This window comes from Phacochoerus africanus, chromosome 11 (assembly GCF_016906955.1).
Source record: "Phacochoerus africanus isolate WHEZ1 chromosome 11, ROS_Pafr_v1, whole genome shotgun sequence".
Classification (NCBI taxonomy): Eukaryota; Metazoa; Chordata; class Mammalia; order Artiodactyla; family Suidae; genus Phacochoerus; species Phacochoerus africanus.
Genome location: NC_062554.1, coordinates 16,707,813 through 16,721,653, shown reverse-complemented (window position 1 = coordinate 16,721,653; position 13,841 = coordinate 16,707,813). Strand labels below are relative to the sequence as shown.

Sequence of the window (13,841 nt, the reverse complement as noted above, 5' to 3'; positions counted from 1 at the left end):
GTTTATAGACCTTTTTAGTGGTCTCTTTAGTCTTTGAATTTTGATATTGAAAGTTTCAATAATGAAAATTCAGAGAGTAAGGAATGTCTGTATTTTATTTTATTTTATTTTATTTTTGTCGTTTTGCCATTCCTTGGACTGCTTCTGCGGCATGTGGAGGTTCCCAGGCTAGGGGTCGAATCGGAGCTGTAGCCACCGGCCTACGCCAGAGCCATAGCCACGTGGGATCCGAGCGGCGTCTGCAACCTACACCATAGCTCACGGCAATGCGGGATCCTTAACCCACTGAGCAAGGCCAGGGATCAAACGAACCTGCAACCTCATGGTTCTTAGTCGGATTTGTTAACCACTGAGCCACGATGGGAACTCCGGAATGTCTGTATTTTAAAAATTAGTAGGGTCATATTGCTGTTTTCAATTCAGTTTTAACATTATTATTGTTATTTTTTGTCTTTTTGCCTTTTCTCAAGCCGCTCCCGTGGCATATGGAGGTTCCCAGGCTAGGTATCTAATTGGAGCTGTAGCCACTGGCCTACACCAGAGCCACAGCAATGTGGGATACAAGCCACGTCTACGACCCACACCACAGCTCACTGCAACGCCAGATCCCCAGCCCACTGAGCAAGTCCAGGGATCGAACCCGCAACCTCATGGATTCGTTAATCACTGTGCCATGATGGGAACTCCAACATTATTATGTTTTTAAGTAGCTACTTAATTTTATAATTGTATCTTTTCTCTTACACTGAAAATCTTGACCACCAGTAACGTAGCTTTATCTTACAATATATTATGAGCCACAAGGAAGTCCTATCTTACAGTATAAAAAAAATTCAAAATAAACCAAATGAAGTTTAAATTTTTTTTTGTGATTTTGTAGAAATAGGTTGGTTTTAATGAAAGAGTAAATATAATTACTTTTTAATCTTTACTTGTCTTTGAAATATGTCTTATCTATTTTGTTTTTGTCACAGGTTGATCATTTTGGATTTAATACTGATAAAACTTTTAAACAGCGGTATTTAATAGCTGATACACACTGGCGGAAAGATGGTGGATCAATACTTTTCTACACTGGTAATGAAGGGGACATTATCTGGTTTTGCAATAATACGGTATGTGCAGATTTGTGGAACTCTTGTGCTCAATTTCCTTTTTAGTATGATCAACTGAAAAAAATATTTTGCAGTATATATGACCAACTCTTTCTGTATTGTGAATTTCTTTAAATAACAAAAAGATAAACTCATATATAATAGAAAAATAGCAAAAGTACATGAATAAGTCGTTCACAAAAGAATAAACACAGATATCTAATAAGCTTGTTTAGTCTTAACGAATTACACATGAAAAGAGTGAAATGCTATTTTTTGACAATTGAATTTTAAAAGATGAAAAAGATCTCTACTTATTTCACAATTGAACAAGAATATGAGGGAGATGTAAATAGGAATGTTATAAAATATTATAGTTTATTATTATGATTGTCTCTAGAACATAAACACAAGGGCAGGAATTATTTTGTACAGTGTCGTATTCTCAGAGCCAGGACTGTGCTAGGCGTATAGTAGGTGCTCAATAAATATGTTTTTTTTAAAAATAAATATTTGTTAAATAAATGGATAAAATCTAAGTAAAAACAATTCAAATTTTAAAAAGTACAAATTTTGATTGTCAAATAGGATGGACAAAGGTGAAGTTGTAGCTATATCTTAGCTTTCTTATTCTACCATTTTTCTTATATTTGTGAGGATAAAAAATAATATAATTTTAGCTTACTTCCCTGACTATATGTTCTATTATCTTTTATAATAATGCTTAAATCCACTACCAAAACTTAATTTAAAAGGATACATGAAAGGAAGAAATTTTCCTTTTTAATCTGCCAGAGCTAAGACTAGAAAATGTCAACTTACTGAGTTCCCTGATGGCCTAACAGTTAAGGATCTGACATCCTCCCTGCTGTGGTCAATGTTGTGCAGGTTCGATTCCTGGCTTGGGAACTTTTGTATGCTGTGGGCGTGGCAAAAAATAAATAATAAAGAAAATACCAACTTTCTACCAAAAACTGGTTAGTCTGTAAATTATCTTAAAGTGGGGACTGATCATATTTTTTCTCCACTAATAATGTCCTGCATAAGTGCCTAGTATTCAGGAGGTCTCAATAAATGTTTGAAAACAAAGTTATGAACCCAATTATATGTGTTATTATATTCCATATTTATGATTATTTCCTTAGGAATGTTAATAGTCTAAATATGTTAGTTAAAAATAAAATAATGCCCCAAGAACTGAGGTCCTAGATATCTGTTTCTCTTAGGTAAGTAATAGATAAAAATCAAGACTTATTTTCCATCAGATTCCTGTTCTTTTATTCTGTGAAACAGCAGAGGCTGCCTTGTCTCCCTTTCTCTTTCTTATATGATTTCTTTTTTATGTCAAGGCCAGGGTGGCTTCTCCTATCTAGTTATTTTCCCAGCTCCGGTTCTTTAGCATAGGTAGGCAGCTGTTCCTGCCTCCACAGACCACTGCTCTGACAGGCACTGCAGCATAACTTAAGTCTTGCTGGCAATCTCTGACCTCAGGAGTAGTAGGAAATGCTACTCAGGGTAGGAACAGTTCCAGGTAACTGAGTAGAACAGAAGCTGATCCTGGAAAGACAGTCTGCCCCTTCCCGGCTCTAGTCTCAGCTTCCTTACATACTAAAATGTTTGGGTTGCATATTCACATATTATGGACATTTATTTATTGAAAGAAGTATAGCAGAGCCTATGGAATGTGTTTTACCTGCTCTTTCCTCCAGGATATTGCACAGGACACCCTTCCTGTCTGGAAATCTGTATCTACCTCCTGCCTCCATTACCTCGTCATTTCCTTCAATTCTGGTTCTATGGTTCAGACTCTCTCCCTCCAGGAAGCCTTTTCTGACCCTCCCAAACTGGATCAGGTCCTTCCTACACAACCTTATGTGTATTCTTTATAATTGCCTTTACAGCCCTTACCAGAGCTGTATTACATATTAATTTATAAGACTGTTTGACTAAAGCCTCTTTCCTCCACTGGATAAACGTTAAAAGAGGAAGAGGTTGTTTTGCTCTCATCATGATCCTTGTACCCGGTGTAATGCCTAGGTAGGTTCTGCTAAAAATAAATAAATAAATAAAAAACAAAAAGATTTATTAGGTGAATGAGAAAAAATTTGATGAAGGAATAAGGCAATAATGGACAGTAAGATATGTGAGGAATGTGTTGCATACAGTTTGCTAAATCTATTCTCGCTTTTTACTGCTGTCAGTTCCCATTTCTAGGTTAAGACTAGATTATAAGGTTCCCAGGGGAGTGACTTGTACGACAAATTTCCTCCAGTCTATCTCTTCTAGGGCTGTACTTTTTAGTCTTTCTATAATTCTAACTTTTCAACCCAGATAGTATGTGAAGCAATGAAATGTCCTGGATTTTCTGACTTAGCCTTGATTTTAAAGATCCTGTTGCATTGTTCTCAAAAAGTTTTCTATTGTCAAAGAATAATGTCATAATTTTTGGTTCAGAAAATTTAGTCACTGTGATATATGTCTCTGATATAGGTGGTATGTGGGTCATTTTTAATAGATAAATGATAGATTAGATAGGATAGATGGATGGATGGATAGATAGAAAGAAAAAATAGATGAATGGATGGACAGATACCACACCCACAAAAGAATTTAAAAAAAAAGAAAAAAGAAAAGAGAGAAACAGTGTAGCTTAGTGTTCAAGAGTGAAGATGTCAGCCAGACTGAAGAGGTTTGAATTCTGATGTTGCCACTGTTCTTGGTACCTTGAAGCAAGTTTCTTATTCTGTGTCTCAGTTTTCACATGTTAAATGTATATAGTACTATACCTAGTTCAAAGAGTTGTTATGAGGGAAAATAAGAATTAGGAACTTAGAGCATCTTGGCACATAATGTTATTTAATGTTAATATGTTACACGGACTTTTTTTTTTTTTTTTGTCTTTTTGCCATTTCTAGGGCCGCTCCCATGGCACATGGAAGTTCCCAGGCTAGGGGTCTCATCGGAGCTGTAGCCACCGGCCTACACCACAGCCACAGCAATGCGGGATCTGAGCCGCGTCTGCAACCTACACCACAGCTCACGGCAACGCCGGATCGTTAACCCACTGAGCAAGGCCAGTGATTGAACCTGCAACCTCATGGTTCCTGATTGGATTTGTTAACCACTGTGGCATGACGGGAACTCCTACATGCACCTTTTTTGAAAAATCAAATACCCTGAAATAGATGCAGGGCAAATAATCACTTTATACAATACAAATCATTTGTTTTCTCTCAAAGCCTGAGATCAACTATACAGAGGTCTGTGGAGTTCCCATGGTGGCTCAGTGGTTAACGAGTCCAACTAGGAACCATGAGGTTGCGGGTTTGATCCCTGGCCTTGCTCAGTGGGTTAAGGATCTGGCGTTGCCATGAGCTGTGGTGTAGGTTGCAGACGCGGCTGGGATCCTGCGTGGCTGTGGCTCTGGTGTAGGCTGGTGGCTACAGCTCAGATTAGACCCCTAGCCTGGGAACTTCCATGTGCCGTGGGAGCGGCCCTAGAAAAGGCAAAAAAAAGACAAACAAACAAACAAAAACTATACAGAGGTTTGGCTGTTTTGATGGATGATCCTTACCCTTAAGAAGCTCATAGTCTGGTAGGATCAGACATACACTTAAGCAAATATTGCAGCAAAGCAGTAGAGATTGGTACCTAGCTCAGTGGTGTTGAGAGGAAGCAGTGATCAGCAAGCCATAGTAGGACAGGCAGAGGAGGGCATGGTGTGACAGGATCTGGTGTGACAGGATCTGGAGATACATGGCAGGGAATGGGCAGGGTGTTAAGAGAGAAGATGGAGGTTACTGGAACCATGACGGATATCAGGTTAAATTCTCCATCCTCACATGCTTACAGCTCTTTTAACTGTCCATGATATTGGTCAAAACAAACAAAAACTTTTAGAGGTTCTTAGTCCTTGTTAGGGAGCAGTAGCTCATTAAAAAGCAATAATATGCACTAGGAATGACAAGTAGTTTTAATTTGTGCTAAATCTAAATCTAGTTGATTGATGTTGCCCACCTAGAATGCTTTGTTGAGAAGGATTCTGAAGGCACAACATGAGGTAAGTGAAAAAAAAAAAATGCTGTAGTTGATTAATGACCAGCATTATGTGTGGAAATAAGGAGTTCTAATGGCACTTGATGATTGTGTTTGGAGCCAGATAGCCTGTGCTTGGATCTTGGCTCTGCTACTTTCTAGCTGTGTGACTGTCACAGGTTATTTAAACTCTTGTGCCTCAGTGTTCTTGTCTGTAAAATGGGGATAAGAAAGGGCCTATCTCTTAGACTGTGATAATTAAGTGAATTAATATGTATAAAGTGTTTAGAACAGTGTCTGACAAGTTGTAAGCAATTAATATTAGTTATTGTTAGCTACTATTTATCTTCATGTAAATAAGAGTAATATAAAACCCCAAGGAGTCCAATATGTTTATTTCTACTCTTTTCTTTTATGTGTAAATAAAAGTTATCTGTGAGTAGACTGATAACTTAGTTATCCTCAGTTCTTTCCTAGGTTCGTTGGCATACAGTGCAATTTGAAGGCTATTTTATTGTGTTGATTGGGAGGCTAGAGTGTTGGAATAAGGAGAGTTGGAATGACTGGTAGTTGAGCAACTTGGACTTATTTATTTTTAAAATTTTATTTTATTTAAAAAAATTTTTTTTAATTGTTATTTCCCCAATACAATTTTTTTTTCTACTGTACAGCATGGTGACCCAGTTACACATACATGTATACATTCTTTTTTCTCCCATTATCATGCTCCTTATTTTTAATTGTTTCACTCTAATGTGTTGTGAGAGTGAGTGCAACAATGAGACAATTATATCACTTATCTGTAGAACAAGTATGAATTGTGGAGCTTCTCAGAGACCTCTTTTTGATCTTGTTTAATGTTCATTTCATATGAGTTGCAAAAAGATTCAGACTTTTTTCTCATCCTGATTTTATCCTGTGAATTTGCAAATTCCTCCTAGGGGTTCATGTGGGATGTAGCTGAGGAATTGAAAGCTATGTTGGTGTTTGCTGAACATCGATACTATGGCGAGTCCCTCCCCTTTGGTGCCCACTCATTCAAAGTAAGTCTACTTTCTACATTTAAGTTTAGAGCATTTTCTCTCATAAAAAAATTGGGTTTAGAACATTTTCTAATTACATGTCCCCCTGTGAGAAAGAAATGATAGCTTTAACCTGAAATTACAGTAATTTGTATTTAATCCTTCCTCTTTTTAAAAAAATTATTATAGTTGATTTACAATGTTCTGTCAATTTCTGCTGTACAGCAGAGTGACCCAGTTTTACATATATATTCTTTTTCTCATATTATTCTCCATCATGTTCCATCACAAGTGATTAGATGTACAGCAGGGTCTCATTGCTTATCCACTCCAAATGCTATAGTTTGCATCTGCTAACCCCAAACTCCCAGTCCATCCCACTCCCTCCTCCTCCCTCGTGGCAACTGCAGTCTGTTCTCCATGTCCAAGAGTTTGTTTATTTTCTGTAGATAGGTTCATTTGTGCTATATATTGTATTCCAGTAAGTGATATCATATGGTATGTGTCTTTCTGTTTCTGACTTACTTTACTTAGTATGAGAGTCTCTAGTTCCATCCATGTTGCTGCAGATGGTATTATTTTGTTCTTTTTTATGGCTGAGTGGTATTCTGTTGTGTATATATACCACATCTTCTTAATCCATTCATCTGAGGATAGACATTTAGGTTGTTTCCATGTCTTGGCTAGTGTGAAGAGTTGCAATGAACATAGGGTGCATGTATCTTTTTGAATTGTAGTTCTGTCTGGATATATGCCCAGGAGTGGGATTGCTGGATCATAAAGTAGTTCTTTATTTAGTTTTCTGAGGTATTTCTATACCATTTTCCATAGTGGTTGTACAGTTTACATTCCCACCAACAGTGTACCAATGCAGGAGAGGGTGTGGCTAAAAGGGAATAATCCTTCCTCTTTATATATAATTTGAACAGATTGAGGCTTTTAAAAGTCATATTATTACTATTTATAACGTTGATCAGTCTTTAACTCAATGTGATGAGGCTAGCCTTTGCCAAGTGAATATTAATCTATGCTGAAGAGACTGTGGAGGGAACTTTTTATTGTTTAAACTGTCAGTAAATAATCTGCTTTATAAATTACGCACTTAAATTATTGGGTCTACCCCTGGAAAAAATGTAATGAGAATACAAATATTTGTTTAATAAGGTGTTCTTCAATAAAATAAGGACAAATCTTCTCTATCATTCCGTGAGGCCAACTGTCCACTTGGATTCCCTTCTGCCCTTTCTGTTCTCACAAGGACCTTTGGCCTCGGCCATAGATCTACACTTAGTAAACCAGGATACCTTTTTCCTTAACTGAGTCTCTCATGTACTGTCCTTATGATTCTGGCTGTATGAATTAGCCATCTGTATTATTATTTACTGATTAGTTTTCTTTAAACACCTCGCTTTTCAAACAGTGTTATCTTAATAAGGGCTTTGTGTACTATTTTTTTCTAAATTACATTAAAATAAAACAAGTATTAAATTAAAAATGCTTACACACTGCCTAAGATCATCATGTGTACCATCAGTATACACATACCAGCTTTTGGAGAACTCTGAGTCAGAAGAACTTGGTGCCAGTCATTTTCTAGGCTTCTTGTTTTGAAAAAGGTTATTTTTGTTTTCAGAGAGTTTATTATCTCATATTATAAATAAGTCAAGTCCTTGTGTTATAAATGAAAAGCAGAGCGGCATGGAAAACTCTATTCTTTAGCTTATTATTTTGCATAATTACCTAATTAGGGGAGCTGACAGGTCCTGAAACCGTGAGGAAGTAGTTTGTTGCAGATGGAAACATAACCTCCTTTCCTAGGTCCCTGTGGTTTGTACTTTCTTAGCAAATGGAGCTAAGGGCTCACTTTGGGTCTTTCTTCCCTTCATGTGCTCACAGAATTTATCAGTAGCACGGGGGAATATTACAAATATATTGTGAGAATTGGGAAAAAACTGCACTCAGCTAAACATAGTGCTGTGAAAACTGGAAGTAAACAGCAGTGACCGACAATTAGAGTGAAGGTAGGAAGTCAGATAGTGTACGTCTTGGATGAAGGGGAAGGTTAAAAATAGGTGACATACATAGGAAAGAGGAAAGATGGAAATCTCTGGCTCTGAAATGTACCAGCTGGTGGGAGCCGTCAGAGTGGTGAGACCAAAGCACGAAGGTCAAGTAGGGTAGCCTGATATGTGTATGTAGCTATATTAGTTATCTATTGCTACATGACAGTTTACCTCAAACCTTAGTAGCTTAAAACCATAATAAATACTTGTTATCTCACAGTTGGCATGAGTAAGAAATTAGGACTGGCTCAGTGAGGTGGTTTGGTTTCAGGGAATCTCATGACAGTAAGAAGTCAGCTGGTGCTCTAGTCATCTGAAGGCTTGACTTAGGCTGGAGGACGCTCTCTGCATAGGGAGGATCTACATGAGTGACAAACTACTAGTGCCGGGTATTAATAAGAGGCTTCAGTTTATCCCCTCCAGGGCTTTTCCAAAGGCCTGCTTGAGTGACCTCATGACATGGCAGCTAGCTTCCCTCAGAGTTCACAGTCCAAGAGAGCAAGGTAGAAACTGCAGTGGTGTTTTTTTTTTTTTTTTAATATAGTGATTCACAATTTTTAAATGTTATAGTCCATTTATCGTTATTATAAAATATTGGCTATATCCCCTGTGTGGTACAATGTATCCTTGTAGCTTACTTTATACACAGTATGTATCTTTTAATCCCTTACTCCCATTTGAAACTGTAGTGCTTTTTATGACCTGACACTGGAAGTCACATATCACTTCTGCCATATTCTATTCATTAAAACCAAGTCACTAAGTCCAGCCCAAGTTCAAAGGGAGAGAATTAGGCTTCCCCTTTTAAAAGAGACACCTCATTAGCCTCCTCAGCTTAGCAGCACTCTGCTTTCCACCTCCCTATATTGCATTGACGAAATTCTCCCTCAGCAGAGAGCTACATGATATGAAACTTATTTGCTGAGTATCTTTCTCTCAGAGATCAATGTCTTGTGTTACCTATTTTTCCAGTGTCTGAAAATAGTTTTTCAGTAGGTTTCTTTTTTTTCTTTTTTGTCTTTTTAGGGTCACACCCGCAGCATCTGAAAGTTCCCAGGCTAGGGATCAAATAGGAAGTATAGCTACCAGCCTACACCACAGCCACAGGAACGCGGGATCCAAGCCATGTCTGTGACCTAGACCACAGTTCATGGTAACGCTGGATCCTTTAACCCACTGAGTGAGGCCAGGGATTGAACCCGTGTCCTCATGGATCCTAGTTGGGTTTGTTACCACTGAGCCACAACAAGAACTCCAGTTGCTTTTTTTTTTGTTAACTCAATTTTGTACAACGGGCTGACTCTTTTTTCCAGTTTTTGGTATATCAAACATAATCTTTCTGATGAGGAAGGATTTTACGGATGATTCTTACTGCAGTTTCCCACAGGATTTAGTTTACCTTTGCTTATATGGTAGCCATTGTGTTATGTTTCCAGATTTGAAATAGAAGTTAAGAGTAGTTGTCTGTTAAGATTAGTATTGTATTCCATCACATTTGTTGTCAAATGTTACTCATAGTTTGTCTCTGTTGTTTCTATTATCTCAATAAGATCTTTGATAAGTAGCATTTAATAGAAATTACATTTGAATGCAAAATACCTGCTCTTCTTCCCACAAACTTAAAATCATTTTTTCATGAGTTGTTTAAATCAGCATTGCTATTGCTTTGATTGGGTGTTTTAACTCAGTTGCCTAGAAATTCTATTTGGCGAAAAGCTTATCTGGCTTTTTTCTGGATCTAGGTTATGCCTAAGCTGCTATAATGTGCACATTTATTCACATGTTCTTTGTTATTTTTCTTAGGATTCCAGACACTTGAATTTTCTGACATCAGAACAAGCTCTGGCTGATTTTGCAGAGTTAATCAGACACTTGAAAAGAAAAATCCCAGGAACTAAAAATCAACCTGTTATTGCTCTTGGGGGCTCTTATGGTGGCATGCTTGCAGCCTGGTTCAGGATGAAGTACCCTCATATGGTAGTTGGGTAAATGCATTTACACTGGACATGAGCACTTCTTAATAATTGCCAAGGCAAACACGTTCTATTCTATTGTACTGAGATTTTTAATTTCTGTTTCACTAACACCTGTCATTTTTCTCACCATTTTTGTTCAGTATCAGTTTAAATTTTAAAACTTGAATTTGATGAGTTACATTTTTTTCTTTTATCCTTCCTTGTTCTTACCATTTAGAGCTCTTGCATCCTCTGCCCCCATTTGGCACTTTGAGAATTTGGTACCTTGTGGTGTATTTATGAAGACTGTAACTAAAGATTTTAGGGAAAGTGGCCCAAATTGTTCAGAGACCATCCGCAGGTCCTGGGATGCCATTAGTCGACTTGCAAGAAAGGGTAAGTTTTTTTTTTTTTCTTTTCAGGGCCACACGCGTGGCATATGGATGTTCCCAGGGTAGGGGTCTTATTGGAGCTGTAGCCTTCAGCCTACTCCAGAGCCATGGCAACGCCCCATCCGGGCCGAGTCTACAACCTACACCACAGCTCATGGCAGTGCTGGATTGTTTTTTTTTAAATTAAATTAAATTAAATTATTTAAGAAAGGGTAAGTTTTAATTAAGAGAATGGAATTGTGTGTGTGTATTTTTACCTTTTATGCATTAAATTTAATACTTGCCATTTTTGAAGTAAACTTTTGTTTAAGTATAATATATATATTTAAGTATGACATATAGGAAAGTACATAAATCAAGACACACAGCTTGGTGAATTTTAGCAAAGCAAATATATAGCATAATCAGCATGCACATCAATAAATCTCCTCAGAAATCCCCTCATGTTCTTTGCAGTTACTACCTCTGCATTTGTCAGGCTAATCACTATCCTAAATTCTAGAACCATAGGTTAATTTTGCTTTCTCTTGAATTTTTCAGTAATTGGAATTGCATAGTATGTATTTTTTCCTCTGCTGTCTTTTGCGCAACTCTGCATTTGTCAAATGCATTTGTTTTTCTTTAGTTGTAATTTTTGCATTCTCATTGCTCTGTAGTGTTCCATTTGTTTTATTTACAAAAGGGAATGATTCAGAATACTAATTCTCGTAAGCTCCATGAAGATAGGCAACTTATCTACCATGGGATTATCTACTTGTTCTAAAAATATTTTGTTGAATGTTGAAAAAGCATTCTTGGAGAAATTGTATAGAAGATTGAGTTTTCTAAAACTCATTTTACCAAGTGAGAAATAAATGATCTGTAAAGCCTTTCTGTTGAGCAGTGCTTTTTATATTCCAACAATGTGATTCTATTCTCAGGCACTGGTTTGCATTGGCTTTCTGAAGCCCTTCACTTATGCACTCCGTTAACAAATTCTCAGGATGTTCAGCATTTGAAAGACTGGATTTCTGAAACTTGGGTCAGTCTGGCAATGGTGGACTACCCTTATGAGTCTGACTTTCTGCAGCCTTTGCCTGCTTGGCCTATCAAGGTAACAGCAAAGTGGCCTTTCATCACTTTAAATAATATCCTCTCTCTCTCTGTCTTTTTGGTGCATTCTCTGACTTTTAGCATCAGAGGATGTCTCAGTGACAAAGGGGCTCCAGAGTTAGTCAAACTTCAAGCCTAGGCAGGAATCCTGGCTTCTGTCACTTACTGATTACTCAGACTTGGAAATGTTATCTAGCTCTTTTGAACCTCAATTTCCTCTTTTGAATAATGGAGATACAATTCATAGATTAAAGAGTGATATGAATTACAACTCTTAGAACTAAGAACTAACTCATTGTTAAGAAATAAGACCAGTGGTTGCTGTTGATTGAATAATTGCTATATGCTGCTTCATCTTCTGTGTGCTTCATATACACTGTTTATATATGTGAGACCCATAGAACAGGTAATACATGGTCAGAGCTTATGGCAGCTGCTATCATAGTTCTGTGATTCATTCAACTGCTAAAGCATTCTAAAGCATGATTCCCCACATAGTAAAGTAGAGTGGAAAGAGCACTTGACTCTGGACCCTTGTCCAGAACTACCACCTACCAGCTGTCTCTCCTTGGGTCTCCATGTCTTCCTCTGCAGAATGAGATAATGACACTTAGGCTCTCAATAGGATTGTGCTGAGGATCAAGTAAAATAGTGGATGTGAAAACACTCTGGAAAGTATAAAGACACATGACAATAAATTTTAAGGTTGTTTCCAAGCTGAAATTCTTTATTGTATGTATTCTTTTTAAGTATTACTTTGTAAAGAGCACTTCTCTTAGTTTAAAAAAAAAAGGCTGGCCAACTTGATGGTTATTAAACTTAGATAATATAATGGGCTCTACATCTAGAATGAGCACTGTAAATGTAGATAGAATTAGTAATACAAGAACCAGATTTAAAAAGCGTATTTATTTATTTATTCATTATTTTTTGCTGCACCTGCAGCATGTGCAGCTTCCCAGGCCAGGGAATGAACCTGTACCACAGCTGTAACTAGAGCCACAGCAGTGACAACACTGTATCTTTAACCCACTGAGCCACAAGAGAGTTCATGTACTTTCATTTATTTATTTTTTTAAATTTTATTAGTGTATAGTTTACTTATGATGTGTTAGTTTTAGGTATACAGAAAAGTAAATCAGTTATGCATATACATATATCTATTCCTTTTCAGATTCTTTTCTCATATAGGTTATTATAGAGTATTGAATAGATTTCCCTGTGCCATACAGTAGATCCTTTTTATTTATCTATTTTATTTTATTTAAATTTAATTTTATTGGAGTATAGTTGATTTGCAATGTAGTATTAGTTTCAGGTATACAGCAAAGTGAGTCAGTCATACATATAAATATATCCATTCTTTTTTCCCATATGGGTTATTACAAACTATTGAGTAGATTTTTCCTGTGCTATACAGTAGGTTCTCATTAGTGTGCATATGTTATTCCTACCCTCCAAATTGTTTCTTTCTGCCCCCAGTGGTTTTACCTGTGGTAACCATAAGATTGTTTTTTGTTTTTTCCTTTGTCTTTTCTAGGGCCGCACCCGCGGCGTATGGAGATTCCCAAGCTAGGGGTCTAATTGGAGCTGTAGCTGCCAGCCCAGGCCAGAGCCATAGCAAAGTGGGATCTGAGCCGCATCTACAACCTACACCACAGCTCACGGCAATGCCAGATCCTTAACCCACTGAGCGAGGCCAGGGATCGAACCCGAAACCTCATGGTTCCTAGTCGGATTTGTTAACCACTGAGTCACAACGGGAACTCCAAGATTGTTTTTTGTTTGTTTTGTTTCTTTGTTTGTTTTTGTCTTTTTTTTTTTGTCTTTTTGCCATTTCTTGGGCCGCTGCCGCGGCATATGGAGGTTCCCAGGCTAGGGGTCTAATTGGAGCTGTAGCCACCGGCCTATGCCGGAGCCACAGCAATGCAGGATCCGAGCCGCGTCTGCGACCTGCACCACAGCTCACGGCAACGCCAGATCCTTAACCCACTGAGCAAGGGCAGGGATCGAACCCGCAACCTCATGGTTCCTAGTCGGATTCGTTAACCACTGTGCCACGACGGGAACTCCCTGTTTTTGTCTTTTTAGGGCCACACCTGTAGCATATGGAGGTTCCCAGGCTAGGTGTCCAATTGGAGCTGCAGCCGGTAGCCTACACCACAGCCACAGCAATGCCAGATCTGAG

General features: G+C 37.8%; 1 protein-coding gene across 5 annotated transcripts in view; it reads left to right on the top strand.

Moving 5' to 3' along the window:
* Positions 1 to 13,841, top strand: part of PRCP (prolylcarboxypeptidase) — a 130,142-nt gene that overhangs the window by 93,347 nt on the left and 22,954 nt on the right. For all 5 annotated transcript variants that reach the window (XM_047754077.1, XM_047754075.1, XM_047754074.1 and 2 more), the window contains exons 3-7: positions 975 to 1,115; positions 6,071 to 6,172; positions 10,018 to 10,199; positions 10,408 to 10,565; positions 11,482 to 11,654. In XM_047754077.1, coding sequence (XP_047610033.1) covers positions 975 to 1,115; positions 6,071 to 6,172; positions 10,018 to 10,199; positions 10,408 to 10,565; positions 11,482 to 11,654 — 756 coding nt within the window. The remainder of the gene's footprint in view (positions 1 to 974; positions 1,116 to 6,070; positions 6,173 to 10,017; positions 10,200 to 10,407; positions 10,566 to 11,481; positions 11,655 to 13,841) is intronic.